The 21,695-nt window shown below is 36.7% G+C and overlaps 1 protein-coding gene across 2 annotated transcripts in view; it reads left to right on the forward strand.

Moving 5' to 3' along the window:
• Trc8 (TRC8 ring finger protein) overlaps positions 1-19,073 on the forward strand; it is a 29,872-nt gene extending 10,799 nt beyond the window's left edge. Inside the window, exons 2-7 of one of the 2 annotated variants that reach the window (XM_067761543.1) lie at positions 5,568-6,138; positions 6,202-6,742; positions 6,816-6,990; positions 14,304-14,500; positions 14,567-14,755; positions 18,167-19,073. In XM_067761543.1, the coding sequence (XP_067617644.1) occupies positions 5,568-6,138; positions 6,202-6,742; positions 6,816-6,990; positions 14,304-14,500; positions 14,567-14,755; positions 18,167-18,343 (1,850 nt within the window). In that variant the 3' untranslated portion in view covers positions 18,344-19,073. The remainder of the gene's footprint in view (positions 1-5,567; positions 6,139-6,201; positions 6,743-6,815; positions 6,991-14,303; positions 14,501-14,566; positions 14,756-18,166) is intronic. The other variant, XM_067761545.1, reaches the window with a different exon arrangement.
• Positions 19,074-21,695: the final 2,622 nt, after the last annotated feature.

Consider the following 21,695-nt stretch of genomic DNA (forward strand, 5'->3'; position numbering starts at 1 on the left):
AAGAGCTTTATATCAATGGTATTTCATTTCCCAAGTGGATTTATAACAATAAATAGGAAAAACTTCAAATTTAAAAAAATGGGCGTGGCACCACCATTTTTATGACTAAGCAATTTTCTGTTTCGGGAGCCATAACTCGAAGAAAAATTAACGGATCGTAATAAAATTGGGTACACAAATTTTCCCTATAGTAGGAAATATTTCTAGGGAAAATGGACGAGATCGGTTAAAGACCATGCCCACTTTTATATAAAACAAGCTTAAAACGGAAATAGACTAGAATAATAAGCTATAACTTAGCAAAAAATAGTTTTGAATCAATGATATTTCACTTATCGATTTTTATTGTAAGAGGAAATTGGGAGACATTTTTTTTAAACGGGCGGTGCCAGGTGTTATCTAGAAAAGTAATTTATCTGAAATGAAATGTACAATTGAGCTCACGCTGGGTATATAATGTTCGGTTACACCCGAACTTGGACACCTTTACTTGTTTTACTAAGCTTTTTAATGAGTACGATACGAGAAAGTGTCAAGTACTCTCCCTCGACAATTTTTTGGCATCGATTACTTTCCCCGATCCTTTTATATGAGTACTGGTATCGAGTACAAGGTGGTATTGAAACAACACTAGGTGTGCCTACATATTTTATGCCGACTGAGAATGGCATCTGCTAAGGCAAATACATTTTTCTTTAATTTAAAAACACTCGGAGAACTTGAGTGTAATTTTTTTTTAGCAAATGCATCCCAAATAATATCAACAAACAATTAATATTGTCGTAAAAACATTGATAGGGTAAAAGAAGAGCAATAAATTGTTGACGCGATAACATATGGCTTTTGCATTTAAATTACTCTAAGGTTAGCCCTGAAATGGGTAAACCCATGAAAAGGTCGACGGCCGTAACACAATGGTACAATTCGGAAAAGTATAGATGTGGAGGCCTAAGCCAAAATGAAACATTCACATCATAAGAAGTTTCGATAAAATTGGGAAAGTTTGTTTTACTATTGAGCTTGATTTTGAATTGGACTATATATAACCAGGCCAACTTTCTCGATATCGAAAAATGGAAAAAATACGATAATTCATTGCTAAAGACTGATAAAATAATGCTGGAAAAACTGTAAATGTATTTATTGGATGAAAATGGACAAAATTGTACAAAAATTAAATATCATATCGTGATGTAAATATATTATTATGACAAACCACATGAGTGATATGGTGGACTAAAAAAGGACAGTCGTCCGTCTGTGCTTCTGTCCGCCCGTTATCACGATACCTAGAGAAAAAAAATAACATATCTTCACCAAATTTAGTACACTTTCTTACATGACTTATTTAGATAGTATTATGTGTTAAGAAAGGAGGCGAAATCAAATTATAACCACGCCCACTTTTTCGATATCGAAAAATTAGATAATTTATTAACAAATACTGATGAAGTGATGCTAGTGGATTGTCTTTATGATGCAAAACAGAAATTTAGAAAAATTCCGGTAAATGGACGTGGCCCGCCCACATTTCGTAGACGAAAATTCGAAAGGTTTGCATGCTGTAAAGCAAAGTCGTTGATATCATGTTCCAATCTATATATGTATATAAAAATCTAATTCAGTGTGTGTGTGTGTTCGCTATGGAAACGTATTTCCCACACTTCAATCATCACCAAATTTTGGCTATAGGTTCCTTCGATCAATACGAAGGTTTTAGGCTAAAAATAATTTTTATATATAAAAGGGGCGTGGCACCTCCCCTCCCATACAAATGGAATCTTTGGTACTGCATAACTTTGAAAGTACACGTGCCAGAACATTGAAATTCAGTAAGGAGTTATATGAGGTCAATCCCTAACACCACCAAGAAAATGTGGAATTAGGAAAAAGGGGGCGTGGCACCTCCCATACAAATGGAATATATCATACTGCATATCTCTGGATGTAGTAATGGTAGGATAATGAAAATTTGTAAGGAGCTATATGACGTTAAGTCCTAACACCTCCAATAAAATGTGGAATTGGGAAAAAGGGGCATGGCACCTTCCCTTCAAATGGGATTTTTCAGAACTATGGCTGCCGTACAAACTTAGGTTATTTTAACACCTAAAGTTTGACTGCATTGTTGAGTTTGGCTGTTATTCCTTTTGGACGTTTAGTAATCTGCCGCCGTTAAAAAAAATTTTTTAGCTTCATCTTCTACATCTTCTATAAAAATCAAATTCTACGTGTGTATTCCCTATGGAAACGTATTTTCCACATTTCAATCATCACCAAATTTTGGCTTTAGGTTCCTTCGATCAAGACGAAGGTTTTTCATATTTCAGAATTAAGAATTTTAAATAAATTTTTTTTTTGGTTATGTGAACGAGCAATCTTAGCTCCCAAAAATGATCATGTTATCAAAATGAATGATCGCATACAAAACCAAATTCCTGACGAAATATAAATCAATCGACACGAAGATCAATTTGTGAATTATCTAATTGAATTTCTAAACTCTGTAGAACCACCTGGAATCCCTCCGCATATATTAACTTTGAAAATTGGCTCACCGATCATGCTTCTTCGGAATTTAGACCCACCAAAAGTGTGCAATGGAACCAGACTTTGCTTTAAGAAATTAATGCCGAATGTAATCGAAGCAACAATCATCAGCGGTAAAAGCAAAGGTGAAGATGTGCTCATACCACGGATCCCAATGATTCCTACAGATTTGCCATTCAATTTTAAGCTATTACAGTTTCTTGTACGCCTTGCTTTTTCAATTACAATCAACAAAGCACAAGGACAATCGCTCACTGTTGCAGGATTGAATTTAGAGAGTCCATGCTTTTCACATGACCAGCTATATGTTGCTTGCTCTAGAGTTGGAACGCCAAAAAATTTGTTTATCTTTGCACCGAACGAAAAAACCAAAAATATTGTGCGCCCACTTGCATTACAATAAGATAAAATAATAAAATGTTTTAAACGAAAATTTCACCAAATATGTGTACATAATTCAATTAAATCTACAGAACAATAAACTAAATTATCAACAAACAAAACAGGGAAAATGACGCAACATTCATTCGATCTTGGGCGTTACAACGTACGCCGTGTAAAGCTAGTTTAGAATAGCCGTTCCTGCTTATTTATATGTAGGCTAGGAGAAAACTAACAAACTGCCCACATTTTAACAAATATACTTTTTGAACGGTTTAGCATTTGCCAAATTCCGTTATCTTCATGGTATTGTGGTTCGAATCTCGGTGAAACCTTTATTAACATTACGAAATTTCCTCATGGTGATTACGTGGCGTATTTGGAAATGGTACCATTGCAGTATGCCAGAAAATGATTCTTTCTTTTCAGTTTCTCTTAAACAAACATAATAATGGAATATTCGATTATTATAAGCTGGTGTTAAGCTCATGAATTCTTAAATATTAAGTTAGGCTGGGTGCGAGTTCGCCTAAATTTTAGGTACCTAAACTAATATTCCACTAGAACTTTCCAGCACTGCAATAATTAGGAAAATGCTAGCAAAACTGTGCGAGTTGATTTGAAAACCTAAATTGTTTATTTCTGCTAAGAAAATAATAACAATACGGAAATTTGGTATTTTTGATGCGTTTTCACGCTTAAAAAGAACAGGTCAATTAGGGTTCGCGGTAAGTACCTATCCCAAGATAGCAGTTCATGAAAATGCAGTGGCTCCGTTTTATTAGGCTTTTTTCGGAGATAGTGGAGCACGTGCACAAAGATCTGTTCCACAATCTCGAGTTCAATACTGTGATGTTTGTACGCCTCCAATAACTTCTTTAGGCCAATTAGTGCACTTGGCTGCCAAATATGTTCAGATTGCCGTCCATATTTGAGAAGGATCCAATTTTTGTGTGGCGAACATCAGCTTGAACAAAATTGAGCTCACCATCACGTACAATCGATCGGATCTTAATCGCAGCAGGGATCGTCGCTCTATGATCTATGACTTACTTAAATTGAATGGACAACAGCTATTTATTTGTATATGTATACAATATTGAAAAATCAATATTTTTGATATTTGAATTTTGGTTGAAAAGTATGCTCATAAAATTCTAAGTTTTTATTTTGCACTGCCTTACCGACATTTTCCAGTGATTTGGGTTTTTTCCCTATTTAGGATGTGTGCGAGTTTGCTTAAATTACTACCTAAATATAGAAAAAACCTAAATCACTGGAAACTGTCGGTAAGACAGTGCAAAATAAATATTTAGAATTTTATGAGCACACTTTTCAACCTAAATTCAAATGTCAAATTTCAAAAACAAAAATATTGGGTTTTCAATATTGCATATGCAAATAAATGGCTCTTGTCCATTCAATTTAAATAAATCATAGATCATAGAGCGATGATCCCTCCTGCGATTAAGGTCCGATCGATTGTACGTGATGGTGAGCTCAATTTTGTTCAAGCTGATGTTGGCGACACAAGAATTGGATCCTTCTCAAATATGAACCGCACTCTGAACATATTTGGCAGCTAAGTGCACTAATTGGCATAAAGAAGTTATTGGAGGCGTACGAACATCACAGTATTGAATTCGAGATTGTGGAAAAGATCATTGTGCACGTGCTCCACTATGTCCGGAAAAAAAGCCGGTAATTCTTAACGACAGCATGGCACTAATACGCGTCCAAAAATATCGAGAGATATTATCAGTATTAATAATCCGAAGGCGTAAAATAAAAATTTTAACTCGATCAAAAGATATTAAAGAAAAACCGAAAAAAGACCCGCGGGTACCTCCGAAACCGGGGGTGGTATCCATAGTATTTTTGCGCAGAACACCTTTCTGCGTTGGCGGCCTTTGGCCGCGCTTATAAAAAATTACCCTGGGTGAGTCCAACACCGGTTTGGAGACCAAAACTATATCCGCACAAAACACATGTTCACAATTTTTTGTGTGGGTACTACAACATTACAACAACCACATGAAAATCACCAACTTCAACTGCAAATATCTGCGAACAGAGATACAATTTTTCTTTTCCGCCTTCGGATTTTGTTCTCGAGATTAATACGCGTCTTCTGACACCTCTCTCGATATTTTTTGACGCGTATTAACAGTGTCATGCTGTCGTAAAGAATTACCAAAAAGCCTTATAAAACGGAGCCACTGCATTTTCTTGAACTGCTATCTTGGGATAGGTACTTACCGCGGACCCTAATTGACCTCTGTTCTTTTTAAGCGTGAAAACGCATCAAAAATACCAAATTTCCGTATTGTTATTATTTTCTTAGCAGAAATAAACAATTTAGGTTTTCAAATCAACTCGCACAGTTTTGACAGCTTTTTCCTAAATTATTGCAGTGCTGGAAGGTTCCAGTGGAAAATTAGTTTATGTACCTAAAATATAGGCGAACTCACACCCAGCCTTAGGTAGAAATTTATGTCAACTCGCACATAGCCTTAATAAGTGAATGACAATTTTTTGACGTTTTCCCTTCGACTTTTTAGATAAAGCCTCCAACATAATGAAAAATGAATCTAATCACAATAATCTCTTTTATATGAATTTCTCTCCCCTTTCAGTTTTTCTAAGTGCTGCTTGTATATTTATGCTATGGACCCGCCACCTGGTTATGGTTTATATGTTTGTGATATCATTGGGTTTAACCTTTCTCTCGTACTGGTCAAATGTTTCGGCGCTCGCTTTAATGGAAAAGTCACCATGCATATTAGAAGATCTAATTTCTTTTAATCGAACGCGACTGCTTGATACAGGGGGTGTTGCTGTTGCATTAGCACCACATGTAATGGCACAATGGTGCATGGGAATGTTATTCGCTTATGTACATTTAGGGCCACGTCATACGACCTTACAAAAAATTATGCCAATCATATTTATAAGTCCTATTTTATTGGCGATATTACCGCTACCACCGCGTGTTATTAAGGATTTACCAGTGTTGGCCGCTGCTGTACCATTAATATTAACGAAAATCACAATGTTGAGCAGCGCTATAGATGCAGCTAAAACTGTCTATAACGGTTATCAATATGCAATGAATTTTGTTTCAAATTTTGGTTTATCAGCTTTAATTGAAAATGAATGGCAACGTTTGAATGTGCCCACTGTATTGCGCGTTTTTTGGACTATAAGGTAAGAGCGATCAATAATTGTTTAAACAAATTTAAGCCTTCATATTGAAAATTTGCATTCTAGAATTGGTCAGGAATTCATTTCAATTGTTGTAGCTGACACTGATAAAGCAATAAATTTCTTTCCCACCGTACAAAAATTGCTTGTCGATGGTTGTGAAACACTCACCGCTGTTTTGGGCATGACTTCAATCATCTCGGTGATTTGTCATTATATTGGACGCGCATTTCAATGGTATTTATTAACATTCGATAATGATGAGGAAAAGTCATTGGGCACTGTTTCGGCTGTACTTTTCTATATACTCGCACTACAAACGGGACTCACATCATTAGCACCCGACAAGCGTTTTGTGCGTTTATGTCGCAATTTATGTTTATTGATTACAGCTTTATTACATTTTCTTCACAACATTGTGTCGCCGATTTTGATGTCATTGAGTGCAGCACGCAACCCTTCACGAAAACGTCATATACGTGCTCTCACTGTTTGCGCTTTTCTTATTGTTACACCAATTTGTTTGCTTACTGCGCTTTGGTCGCGTCACTCACCATCCACTTGGTTGCTTGCTGTTACCGCTTTTTCCGTTGAAGTGGTTGTAAAGGTGCGTTTCATTAATAATTCTTAATTTGACTTTTGTTCTTTTTATGTAATGACTTTTTCTATTTGCTCCTCAGGTTCTAGTATCTCTAGCCACATACACTCTATTTCTGCTCGATGCCCGACGTCAAACATTTTGGGAAAAACTAGATGATTATTTGTATTATGTGCGCGCATTTGGTAACTCGGTAGAATTTTGCTTTGGTATATTGCTTTTCTTTAATGGTGCTTGGATTTTAATTTTCGAGTCTGGTAAGTGCCTTCTTTTTATTCTGGCAAAATATGATTTATGTTTTTGTTTTGTAATCTAAATCCTAACACTATTGGTTATTGGTGCGTTTTTTTTACCTAGCTGTACACAGGGTATTGAAATTTTATTTACATAGCGGTGAGCTGTAGTGGTATAAGGAAATCGAGATAGATATTGACTTGTCTATATGTGACTGACCCGGTCTATGAAAAGGTGGCTTATGACTCAAAAAAGAAATTGCGAGAAACAGCTGTTAACAGCTGTTTTTTTTTTTTGCGAGAAACAGCTGTTTTTTTTAGTCATTAGCCACCTTTTCATAGACCCGGTCACGTATATCAAATTTATAAGTGCAGGAAAAGATGCCCGTTCGTTCATCTGTTAACACCATACCTTGACTAAAAATTTAAAAAAAATTTACCAAATTTAGTACACGAGTTTATGTGACCCCAGCAAAAGAAATTCAAACGTTATGGTAACGAAAATTCTTTTTCTTACTTGTTCTTTTATGTTTTTGGGCGTTGTAGTTAATTCCAAATTTATAACACTACGTATTTAGCTCTTACCCATCAAACACTCATCACGTGTCGTCTAACACATCATCTTCAAATAACCCTAAACGACAAAATAGTTTTTCTTCCGGGTATTCCAAACCAATTTTTTTAGAAACCTTTCAGCGAATCGCACGAGCTTCGACTTGGCGCAGAATTTTTGCATTCTAATTCTTTCCCGCTGCGATACTTTAAACTGACACTTTTAACGTTGTGTTGTCCCCTTTGCAGGCCTTTTAAACGCGTTCTTAACTGGTTCAGTAGAAGACGATTCTGGAATAATCGTTCTATTTGCTTTGAATAATTAATTTAAGTACATATTGCTCCGACTTAAGCTTTTCTGGTGCTATTCAAGCAAACTGTCGCTTTTCGTGACTGTCCCCCCATTTCTTTATAAAGGAGTGATCCATACGCGAAAGAGCATATTCTCTGTTTTTCGAAGCCAGTCATCGAAGCATAGATATTGGCTTTCGATGTTCGGAATTGGACCTTTGCCAGTAATATTAGCCGTGTTTTTTTTACACGTGTATACGTTTACGTTTGTGCGTAAAAAAACGCTTATCCTCGCTTAGATAATGCTTAGGAGACCCATCTAGCGGCAACTAGTTACAGAAGATGTTGTACCAAAAAGCGCAGACATAAACCTCTGGTGGCCATAGTGTATAACATATAGCTGAATTGGTTGCGATGAATAGTGGACACACACCATTTTTAGAGGTGCAACATAGACACATATTCCAGTTGCATCTGAGTATAATTCGTATTGAAATTTAGGAGTACTAATTTTATGCACAGCAATTTCAGAATCTACTCTTCTGAAATTGCTGTGCAGTTTAACGCTTAGCAGTCCATATAAAATTTGTGCGTAAACGTAGATAAATGTAAAAAAACACAGTTATTATATATATATTATATTAACTAGCAGACCCGGCAGACGTTGTTCTGCCCTAAATTTGGCCTATCTGCATACATTTTAATAAGCTTTTTCCGTCTAACTCTGCCCTACCCCTCTACACTTTTTCCTAATCTTTTTATTCACCCCTCCCTCTGTCTTTTTCGCTTCATCTCCATCTTCGCCTCATTCTATCTCTTTCTCAGTCTCCTTCTCTCTTTTCTCTTCTCTCAAGTTTTTCTCTTTCTTCTTCATCTCTTATCGCCAGTCCCAGAGGGTGGTATGTATTTTGTTCCAGTCCTATTCCGAGTCTCAGTCCCAGTCCCACTCCGAGTCTCAGTCTCAGTCCCAGTCCTAGTCCTAATCCCAGTCCCAGTCCGTCTCTGGTATACTTCCCGGAAAAAAGCATCGTAAATACTAATATAGGCAAATTTATATACGAAATTTCAGGCAAATCGAATAGGACATATGTAAATAGGTATGTGGGTATTATTAATTCTTGTGTTTATTTCGGCTTCGCATGCATATTTATCAGTTTCGCCAGGTTGATGCGACTAAATCGAATATCACAATGAACTTTAGAGCTCTCAACAACAGCTTTCATTTGATATCCATAACACACACACATTCTAGGGGTATCCGGGTCCATGTTTTGGCCTATATCTCGAGACCCTAGTCACTGAGCGGTGTAAAACTTACTCTGTATTATAGCACACATCAACATCTTCAATTTCATACCCATAATATAAAAACACATTCTAGGTGTATCCGGGTCCATGTTTTGGCCTATATCTCGAGACCGTAGTCACCCAGAGGTGTAAAACATACTCTGTACTAAAGCACACATCAACAGCTTCAAATTGATACCCATAATGTAAAAACACATCCTAGTTTTACCCTGATCCACGTTTTGGCCTATATCTCGAGACCCTAGTCACCAATAGGTATGAAAACTACCCTGTACTAAAGCACTCATCAACAGCTTCAATTTGATACCCACAATGTAAAAATATTGTCTAGGCGTTCACGGGCCCACATTTGGCCTATATCTCCAGACCCTAGTCACCCAGGGGTATGAAAATTATCCTCTACTAAATCACTCATCAACAGCTTTCATTTGATATCCATATTGTATAAACACATTCTAGGGGTACCCGGGTCCACGTTTTGGGCTATATCTCGAGGCCCTAGCCTACCAGTTGTATGAAAATTATCCTGTACTATAGCACTCATCAACAGCTTTTATTTGATATCCATATTGTATAAACACATTCTAGGGGTACGCGAGCCCACGTTTTGGGCTATATATCGAGACCCTAGCCTCCCAGTTGTATGAAAATTATCCTGTACTATAGCACCCATCAACAGCTTTCATTTGATATCCATATTGTATAAACACATTCTAGGGGTACCCGGGTCCACGTTTTGGGCTATATCTCGAGACCCTAGCCTCCCAGTTGTATGAAAAATATCCTGTACTAAATCACTCATCAACAGCTTTCATTTGTTATCCATATTGTATAAACACATTCTAGGGATACCCGGGTCCACGTTTTGGCCTATATATCGAGACCCTAGTCACCCAGAGGCATGAAAATTTTCCTGTAATATAGCAGTCATCAACAGCTTTCATTTGATATCCGTATTGTATAAACACATTCTAGGGGTACCCGAGCCCACGTTTTGGGCTATATATCGAGACCCTAGCCTCCCAGTTGTATGAAAATTATCCTGTATTATAGCACTCATCAACAGCTTTCAGTTGATATCCATATTGTATAAACACATTCTAGGGGTACCCGGGTCCACGTTTTGGGCTATATCTCGAGACCCTAGCCTCCCAGTTGTATGAAAATTATCCTGTACTAAATCACTCAACAGCTTTCATTTGTTATCCATATTGTATAAACACATTCTAGGGATACCCGGGTCCACATTTTGGCCTATATATCGAGACCCTAGTCACCCAGAGGTATGAAAATTATCTTGTACTAAATCACTCATCAACAGCTTTCATTTGTTATCCATATTGTATAAACACATGCTAGGGGTACCCGGGTCCACGTTTTGGCCTATATATCGAGACCCTAGTCACCCAGGAGTATGAAAATTATCCTGTACTATAGCACTCATCAACAGCTTTCATTTGATATCCATATTGTATAAACACATTCTAGGGGTACCCGGGTCCACGTTTTGGGCTATATCTCGAGACCCTAGCCTCCCAGTTGTATGAAAATTATCCTGTACTATAGCACTCATCAACAGCTTTCGTTTGATATCCACATTTTATAAATTCTAGGGTACCCGGGTCCACGTTTTGATCTCAAGACCCTAGGCACGTAGCGAAAAAAAGGTAGACGTTGGCCGATTCTCAGAGCTACCCAATGTGCTCACAAAATTTCATCAGAATCGGTTCAGCCGTTTCGGAGGAGTTAAGCCTCTAACACCGTGACAGAAGAATTTTATATATTAGTAGATTTGTTCCATTTATAAAAATTAAAATGGTGGGCGTTGTCTAGCATTCGGCCCTATCCTCTCGAAACGGAAACAAATCACTTGATATTGAGCGTCAAACCGGAAATTGCTAAGTCAATTATGTGTCGCATTACCATATCCGCCAGCTTTTTTTCTGTGTTTGTGTAACTTATTGGTTTTAAGATTTTCGGAGATCTACATTTTAAACGGTTTTATTTAGGTTGACTTGACAGGCTAGGCTGGTTGGACAGCACTTTTTTTGTAATTGAAATTTAAATAACTTCCCGATAAGAACAAGCTTGCAACCTGGAATATAGTTCAGAACCCGATGACAATGCCATAATAAGAAAAAAATCGCCGCTAGGTGGCGCAAGGATCGAGATATTCACAAAAATCGTATTTGTGGTCCGATTTGGCTTATATTTGGAACACTTAATACATACAAGAGTAGAAGCGACCTATGAAAAAAATCGCCGCTAGGTGGCGCAAGGATCGAGATATTCACAAAAATCGTATTTGTGGTCCGATTTGGCTCATATTTGTAACACATAATACATACAAGAATAGAAAGGGCCCTATGAAAAAAAGTCACCGCCAGGTGGCGCAAGGATCGAGATATTCACAAAAATCGTATTTGTGGTCCGATTTGGCTCATATTTGGAACACATAATACATACAAGAATAGAAAGCGTCCTATGAAAAAAATCGTCCCTAGGTGGCGCAAAGATCAAGATATTCAAAAAAATCGTACTTGTAGTCCGATTTGGTCCATATTTGGAACACATAATACATACATGAATAGAAAGCGACCTATGATGTCCGATTGGCTAATATTTGGAAGAAATATTACATACAGTCCGGTAGAAGTGACGTCAAAATATTTTGGAGATGGAGGAGGGACAAGCGTACGTGACGCAGAGTCGAGGAAAGTCTTTGGAAGTATTATGTATTGAGGACTTAGATTTGTTACACAATTGTCAGGAAAGAGTCTTTGTAATAATGATTCACTAAATGAACTAAATATAATGAGAAAGAAAAATATAAAAAAGTAAGGCGCGATAACCTCCGATAAGGCCGAGCTTCTCTTCCAATTTGCGTCGTGCTCCTCTTGATTTTCCCTACAAATTGGACGGATGGGACCTACATGTTTTATGCCGACTCCGAACGGCATCTGCAAGGCAGATGAGTTTTCACTGACAGCTTTTCATGGCAGAAGTACACTCGGAGCGCTTGCCAACACTGCCGATTAATTGTCTGATCAATGCGCTAGATTGATGAGGAGTGTGATTACTAGTACCTAGGACCTACCTAATTATTTTCTAGCCTTTAGTGTTATTATTACTTCATGTAAGTATTGTTTTCAATAAAACCGTTTAACTAAAAAATTTTTTTAAATTATTTTATCTATATAGCCGTGTTTTTTTTACACGTAAACGTCTATACGCTTAAACTTTATATGGACTACTAAGCGTCAAACTTTAAATACACCATTGAAATTGCTGCGCATAAAATGTGTACTACTAAATTTCAATACGCATTATACTCAGATGTAACTGAAATATGAGTTTCACCCTCTAAACTAATTCTATGTTTTCTCTGTGTGTCAACAATTCATCGCAACTGATTCAGCTATATGTTATACCCTATGGCCATCAGAGGGTTGTGTCTCCGCTTTTCGGTACACCCTGTGGCTGTAGCTAGTTATTTAACCACTGCCGCTAGATGGGTCTCCTAAGCATTATCTAAGCGAGGATAGGCGTTTTTTTTTTCACGCGCAAATGTAAACGTATACGCGTGTATAAAAAAACACGGCTAATATAAAAATAAGTCGGGTTTTCTTTCCTGACGCTATAACTCCAGAACGCATGAACCGATTTGCACGGTTTTGCATTCGTTGGAAAGGTCTCGGGCTCCGTGAGGTTTATAGCAAAGTAAATTCAGGATCGACGCACAGGGTCTCGAGATATAGGCCAAAACGTGGACCCGGGTACCCCTAAAATGTGTTTATAGAATATGGATATCAAATGAAAGCTGTTGGTGAGTGCTTTAGTAGAGATTAATTTTCATACCCCTGGGTGACTAGGGTCTCGAGATATAGGCCAAAACGTAGACCCGGGTACCCCTAGAATGTGTTTATAGAATATGGATAACAAATGAAAGCTGTTGATGAGTGCTTTAGTAGAGCGTAATTTTCGTACACCTGGGTGACTAGGGTCTCGAGATATAGGCCAAAACGTGGACCCGGATACCACTAGAATGTGTTTATAGAATATGGATATCAAATGAAAGCTGTTGATGAGTGCTTTAGTAGAGCGTAATTTTCATACCCCTGGGTGACTAGGGTCTCGAGATATAGGCCAAAACGTGGACCCGGATACCCCTAGAATGTGTTTATAGAATATGGATATCAAATGAAAGCTGTTGCTGAGGGCTTTAAAGTACTTTTCATTGTGACATTCGATTTAGTCGCATCAAGCTGGCAAAACTGATAAATATGCATGCGAAGCCGAAATAAAGCATGAATTCATAATATCCACATACCTATTTACATACGTCCTATTCGATTTGCCTGAAATTTGGTATATAAATTTGCTTATATTAGTATTTACGATGCTTTTTTCCGGGAAGTAGACCAGAGACGGGTTGGGACTGGGATTAGGACTAGGGCTGGGACTGAGGCTACGACTTACACTCGGAGTGGGACTGGGACTGAGACTCGGAATGGGACTGGAATAAAATACATACCACCCTCTGCGACTGGCAATAAGATATGAAGAAGAATGAGAAAAACTTGTGAGAAGAGAAAATAGAGAAGAAGAAGGAGACTGAGAAAGAGATAGAATGGGACGAAGATGATGATAGATGAAGCAAAAAATACGGAGGAAGGAGTGAATACAAAGATTAGGAAAAACTGTAGAGGGGCGAGGGCAGAGTTAGACGGAAAAAGCTTATTAAAATGTATGCAGATAGACCAAATTTTGGGCAGAACAACGTCTGCCGGGTCTACTAGTTGTTGTATAAAAATAAGAAATAAGAAAAGGGGACAGACCAGACCACGCTTCCTTTTTAAATTTTTTAAACACATTGAATAAAAAGTTATATTAGAATGGGTCTAGTTGCGAACATCGAAAGCCATGCGAAATAATTTTTTGCTTTTGGATCAATTTCTTAAAAATAAAATTGTTTGGTTAAAAACCCAGTACGCTCCGGAACTACCCTCTTGGGTACAAACCCAATTATCTCGGAAGCGAAAATTGCAAGTAATTTTTATTTTCATTTCTCGCATTTCTGCGTTATCATCCTTTGTGGGGTGTGTGTGCATATGTGTCTTTCTTTGCTTTTGTTTTCTTTATTTTTTCCCATATAATCTATACCATATACATATATAACCTGATAGCCGAAAATGTTATAGGCGGCGCTATACGAGCCATAATGATGTGCATACATGCTTACTTCAATATTTGGTGTGAGGCCCGTGCTGGTTGGTCTGTCTTTATAAAGCGACGTTCAGCTGTTCACAAGATTTCTGCATTGCCTGAAGCGACGCCTGCACAATTGCATGTTTTCGATGATGTTTGTGCTATATGCTATCAGGTAAGTAATTAAGGCTTCTGAATTTCAATTTCAAATTAACCATCAATATCATTGGTATTTCTGCAGGAAATGTATTCAGCTAAAATTACACGCTGTCGCCATTATTTCCATGGCGTTTGTTTACGGAAATGGTTGTATGTGCAAGATCGTTGTCCACTCTGTCACGAAATTATGATGTACTCGGATAAAAGTGAAGATAGTGATGCTCAGACGCCAGCCGATAGTCCGGCGCCGCCCGCTATTCATCAATATAATGTAAGTTTTGTTATCTTATTTGAAATCGATGCAATAACTGTCGCTCATAGTACAAAAGATTCAGTTGTATTTAACAAAAAGAATCGCTTTGGATATTTTACAAATCTGCGAAGGTTTCAAGGATTTGAATGCATGTATAAAAATTAATTATTGTGTTTGTTTCGGAATTTCTATAAAGTGTGAAATCAATAAACGAGTGGATATTCGTCCGGAAACTTTGTTTTCATTTGTTAAAAGAATAAAATATAATCCGAAATTTTTGCACTGACACAATCGTACGAAGAGGGACCGGCAAAAAGAAAATAATTGAAAATTGGCAAAAAAAAGATTTCTTTGCTAAAGATTTGCATATTACTAGAATAAACCAATCAAAGCAACAGTTTTTTTCTTTTATAGCATTCACATAATACTGAAATTGGAATATTGTGCTAAAATTATGACTAGTATCAAAATAGAATTTGAAAAAAGGATATTAGAAAAATACTAAAATTGAAACAAAATCTGAATAGCAAAATCAATATTCCAAAAAAAAAATTTTCTTTTTTTCAAAAATTATTGATTTTCATAAGATTAGTTAATAGAATTTAAAACTACAAAAATATTTTATTTAATATTTTTATACTTAGCTGAGCAGAGCTCACAGAGTATATTAACTTTGATCGCATAACGGTACCCCGTAACGGCATAAACTAATCGATATAGATATAGACTTCTATATATCAAAATGATCTGGGCGAAAAAAGAAATTCATTTAGCCATGTCCGTTCGTCCTTCTGTCCGTAAACACGATAACTTTAGTAAATTCTTAATTCTTGAGGTATCTTAATGAAATTTTGTATGTAGATTCCTGGGCACTCATCTCAGATCTCTATTTAAAATGAACGAAATCGGACTATAACCACGCCCACTTTTTGTATATCGAAAATTTCGAAAAAGCATAAAAGTGTGATAATTCAATACCAAAGACGGATAGAGCGATAAAACTTGGTAGATGGGCTGAATATATGACGCAGAATAGAAAATTAGTAAAATGTTGGACAATGGGCGTGGCACCGCCCACTTTTAAAAGAAGGTAATTTAAAAGTTTTGCAAGCTGTAATTTGGCAGTCGTTGAGGATATCATGATGAAATTTGGCAGGAACGTTAACACCTATTACTATACGTGTGCTAAATAAAAATTTGCAAAATCGGATGACGAACACGCCCACTTTAATAAAAAATTGTATAAGTCAAATTTTAACAAAAAATTGAATATCTTTACAGCATATAAATAAATTATGTCAACATTCATCTCCAGTAATGATATGGTGTAGCAAAATACAAAAATAAAAGAAAATTTCAAAATGGGCGTGGCTCGGACCTTTTTGATTTGTCAAGAATACTTTTAATGCCATAAGTCGACCAAAAATTTACCAATCCTTGTGAAATTTGGTAACGGCATAGCCTGATGATGCAGATAAATGCTGTCTGTGAAAATGGGCGAAATCGGTTGAAGCCACGCCCAGTTTTTATACACAGCCGACCGTCTGTCCTTCCGCTCGGCCGTTAACATGATAACTTGAGCAAAAATCGATATATCTTTACTAAACTTAGTTCACGTACTTATCTGAACTCACTTTATCTTAGTAATAAAAATGGGCGAAATCCAACTATGACCACGCCCACTTTTTCGATATCGAAAATTTCGAAAAATGAAAAAAAATGCCATAATTCTATACCAAATACGAAAAAGGGGATTAAGCATGGCCGGTTTTTGACGCAAAATATAACTTTAGAAAAAACTTCGTAAAATGGGTGTGACACCTACCATATTAAGTAGAAGAAAATGGAAAAGTTCTGCAGGGCGAAATCAAAAGCCCTTTGAATCATGGCAGTAATACTATTCGTGGTATTACATATATAAATAAATTAGCGGTACCCGACAAATGATGTTCTGGGTCACCCTGGTCCACATTTTGGCCGATATCTCGAAAACGCCTTCACATATACAACTAAGGGCCACTCCCTTTTAAAACCCTCATTAATACCTTTAATTTGATACCCATATCGTACAAACACATTATATGGTCCACCGTTATAGTGATATCTCGAAAAGGCGTTCACCTGTAGAACTAAGGCCTACACCCTTTTAAAATACTCATTAACACTTAATTTGATACCCATATCGTACAAACACATTCTAGAGTCACCCCTGCTCCACCTTTATGGCGATTTCTCGAAAAAGCGTCCACCTATAGAACTATGATCCAGTCCCGTTTAAAATACTCATTAACATCTTTCATTTGATACCCATGTCATACAAACACATTCCAGGGTTACCTTAGATTCATTTTCCTACGTGGTTATTTTCCTCAGCTGAGTATGTAATGTTCGGTTACACCCGAAATATATTGATTCGAAAAATGTTAAATATTACTTTCTATACAATTTTTTGGTTTTTATAAATTTTTTAATATTAATATTAGAGTAAAATTACAAAATTTACACACGGTGATGGTTACTAGGACATGTTTCAGAATTTCACTTCTTCATCGGCTAGCTCTTCGGGAGCTGAGAATTGAACTCGAAATTTCCAACATTCATTCTTTATACTGATGTTAAGGCAGATGTCTTCTATCCACTCAGCCATATGAATGCCCAGCTGCACGCTTTGTTACTCCGGACATATTATTCCTTTTGCACTCTTTACGGGGAATGGAAACATTTGAGAGCATTTCGCTTTTGAAATAAAAAAAAATTTATATTATTCCTGAAGTGAATAATACTATTGAAAAGTGAAAAAAAGTATTCGCCTTGGCGTAACGCTAAAACTGAGATGTATAAGGAAAATTACGAAATTTTTTATGAAGTTTGAGATGGAAATAAAAACCATCATGAAATTTCGTAGCGCTTTTACAAGACCAATCTATACCAGGTGGGGGCAAAGCGAATGCAACCCAATTCGCCGTGCAGAAGAATGTCAAGTCAAAAGAAAATTTGTATTGATTTCGATTAACTGACAGCTTGTTGTACAAGGCGTTGTATTGAAAATAATCAAGAGGAAGCAATTAGCTGTTGGGATAACAAAACCTGGTACTGAATTCGCCTTGGTTTTATAACAGAGGCTAAAAAAAACAAATTCAAACAAGATTTATGAGGTTTTATATAATTTCATTTTGAATACAATTAATTTTTTCTTACAATTTCTTCTTCGACCATTTCAATCGTCGTTTTGGCTGTCTATCTACCATTATGGCAATCACAGTTTCGTATTAACTTGTTAACTCACACGTTTAACACTCTGAGAACTCTCTTTGACGTTGTCTCGCCAAATAAGTTCCAGGAAATTTTATAAAAACAAAATTGTTTGATTTTTACTATGAGCGATTGTATTCCAAGCTAACAATTTTTAACTAAAATAAAAAATTATAGAATGAAGTCGAGGATGAGCAAACATCCAGTTCTGCCAACTCAACACCCAGACTAGCGAGCAATACAACATCAACAGCTGCAGCTACGACAACTTCGGCTGCCGCAGTAGCTACAGCAGCTGCCAGCAATACAACACAGGCATTTCGAATGTCACCAGATGTTGGGGTGCAGGAATAAAACAAAAAAAAATGTGGGATACAGTTAAAAATATTTTTAATTAAACGAATATTAGTGAAAAAAAAACTAAATGAGATATTGAATGAAAAATGCATGTGAAACTCACTGGTTTGGTGGGTGTGTGTGTTCACACAGGCACAACAAACAAAAAGACATAAAAGCGCTCAAAAACAACAGTGTTTGAGTCACTAGTATGTACTTATGAATGTATGTAAACTAAAAAAAAAACACAATACAATTAGTCTGTATGTAAACACTATATTCTATAATAATATTAATATTAATATATGAAAACCAATAGGCTTAGTAAGGATAAACATGAGAAAATGCATCAAAAACAGCAAATAGTCCAAAGGATAAGCGGGCGAGAGTCTTTGAATTGTGCTTCATGCACATTTTAGGATACGGAAGTACCGCATATGAACGCAAAGCTGAGAAAAGCAGAAACCCCCGCAACTGGCAGCAAATTTGCTTACTCACACTGAATAAAAAAAAAACATTCACAACATAGAGGGCACGAAAACCAAGTAAGAAGGTAGAGAAGCACAGGGTCCATCAAATGGAATGAGGTAATGTGGCAATTAGTTTAGTGGAGCCGCGCAAAACGCTTCACACAATGTTTTGTCTCTGAGATAAACAATAAACACAAAATATAGATATGTTCTATGAGATGTATGTATGATTTGTAAATAAAACTACTTACACATAAATATATTTAAAAATAATACAATGCGATATGATACTAAAATAGCGTTAGAGTTGGGGAAATTTCGTAGGCAACGCACAGTGGGGAAGTTTTAGAGAAACTTCTAGGGAGATCAGAAAAGTTAGATGAAATACGTGTTAATGTTGGCAAATCCTCGGCTGTGTGAAAGATCGCCCTATCCAATTTCAAATTTTTACCACACATGCCACATGTTGTTGGGCTAACAGTGCTTCGCCCCATCCAATAGGCGCGACCGATCACAAATTGTCATCAATATCCTCTAACGAGAGTCCAAGAAAACTTGCAGTTACAACAGGGGTGGATCATTGTGAGAGGGGTGTTAGAGGCGTTGATTCCACATTGCAATTGAAGAGATGGTTGGTGTCATGTAGGGACACATTGCAAGCATAACATACATATTGTATGTCCGGGTTGATTCTGGATAGGTAAGAGTTTAACCTGTTCCAGTACACAGATCGAAGTTGAACTAGAGTGACGCGCGTTTCCCTATGGAGAGTGCGTTCCTCTTCTGCAAGTTATGGGTATTTTTCTTTAAGAACTGGATTCGCCGGGCAATTCCTGACACAGAGGTCCGACGCCTCTTTATGGATATCACTGAGTACCTGCTTGTGCTTTGTTGCTTCACACGACTGTGTTCTCGGGTGCCATAATTCCTTATAATGCTTAAAAAGAACGCCCCATATCAGATATAGATGGTGCGTGGCTTTGGAACTTGTTAACTGTAATTTCAAAAATCAATAAAACATTTTCCAAATGAGATTGGACGCCTTTAAAAAAAACCTTAATTACGGCGCTTTTTTCGCAGCTTGCAGAAATTAACATTTTCGACTCGGCGATCTCTTACTTAGTCAACGGTATTGACCATGTGCAATTTATTAAATATAATTGTACTCAAACAAAACTAATGATGTAGGCGTGGTATTTCTTCTATTCTTATATGAATTGTCTAGTTTTTTTTTTTCCAATCTTATATTGCAGGTACTATGAGGGGTCTTCGAAAATATTAAAAGCGCAAGCTTACACAACTACGCAATTCAAATTGAGAGATCTGCGACACATGTATTCGCAGGCATTTTAATATGCTAAATCCGAATACGCTTTCAGAATTGACCCGTAACCTCAAAATGCGTTCAATCGACCGTAGTTTCTACCATTTTTTCGGCTATGACCGAACCACGACGCAGCCAATTTTTATAGCGGGTACAACGTTATCATATGACATATGTACTGCTACGCATTTTGATGCGCTGAATTCGAATCCACCATCCAAACCAGCCTAACGGATCATGGTTCGGTCGTGTCCACCAAAACGGAGAGCAAAAAACACTGGCGTTTTCAGAGTTTTTGAAGTTAGTTAGGCTCGAACGGGACCCGTCGGGCCAATGCTAAATGAAATTCGACGATATGCCTCTTTCTGGAAGAAGGCGACCCCAGGGTATTTCTTCTTCTTATGCTCCTCCGTTGATGTTACTGTGGCACCAATTCGCTACCCATTTCGTCCAATACCATATGCAATACTGTGCATTGTTTATACTTTATTTATCAATTTTAAATAAATTCGTCACAATAATTATACTTTTCTATTTCTTAAATAAAAATAGAATTGCCCAACAAAATGTCATTTGGCAAAACAGCTGACTTCGAAAACTCGAAACTGCTATTACCCAATTCCTTTCTCCTAGCGAGAATTTTTCTGTGGGAATAAAAAAAACCGCGAGAATAAAATTCCGAAGGAATATTTAGATTCGGTCTGCATATAATTTTACCTTTTAAGATTTAAATATAGTGCCAAAATAAATCACATTAGGAAGGGTCTAAATCCCATATTGTATGTTTTGGAGTCTAACTTCGAAACACGGCGAAATTACTTTGTTGCTTCTGGATCAATTTCTAAAAACAAAAATTGGTTTTATCCAATACCTAGTGTGCGAGTGTTGCACAGTGTAATTTATAGAGATATAAATTTTCGAAACTCAGAAAAACACTTTTTTCATGAATTAAATATGTATAATCGAATAAATTGGTTATGTTAGAAACTGTGTTTAGCTAACTTTTATTATTGTCCTTTTCTCATCGCTACAAATATGTTCTTAAAAGTAGCTTTGCACACGTTTTTGATTTTCAGAAAAAAATCTTCAAACCACCCCACTGTGCGCTAAATATGAAAATCGACATTGTGGATATGTGCATCTACGAATTCTTGGCGTCCACAAGAACAAAACTTATTTACGTACATCCATAAAATCACACTACGCATATACATACATAAATGCATATGGGGTATTCCATCCCAATTCGGACGATTTTGAACCCGACCCCTTTAGAATTGGCTGAAAGTTTATTTCTTTTTCTAGCTTAGGAAAGACGTTTTTCAGAAGTTTTTCAAAAAAAGTTATGAATTTAAAAAAAACACCGTTTTTGTTTTCAAAATGCTATAACTTTTTCAAAAATTTACCGTTTGGGAGTTTTTTTTTTAATTTGTTTTTAAATACACTTTTGGGAAAAAATTCAAAATAAATTTTTAAGTTTTTTTTTGTAATTTTTCAGTTTTTCGAGATTTTTCGAAAAAACTTCAATCAATTCTGCAATCATCCCCACTAATCCCGGAGTGGGCCGAGAATTTTT

Source organism: Eurosta solidaginis, chromosome 1 (assembly GCF_040869045.1).
Source record: "Eurosta solidaginis isolate ZX-2024a chromosome 1, ASM4086904v1, whole genome shotgun sequence".
Taxonomy (NCBI): Eukaryota; Metazoa; Arthropoda; class Insecta; order Diptera; family Tephritidae; genus Eurosta; species Eurosta solidaginis.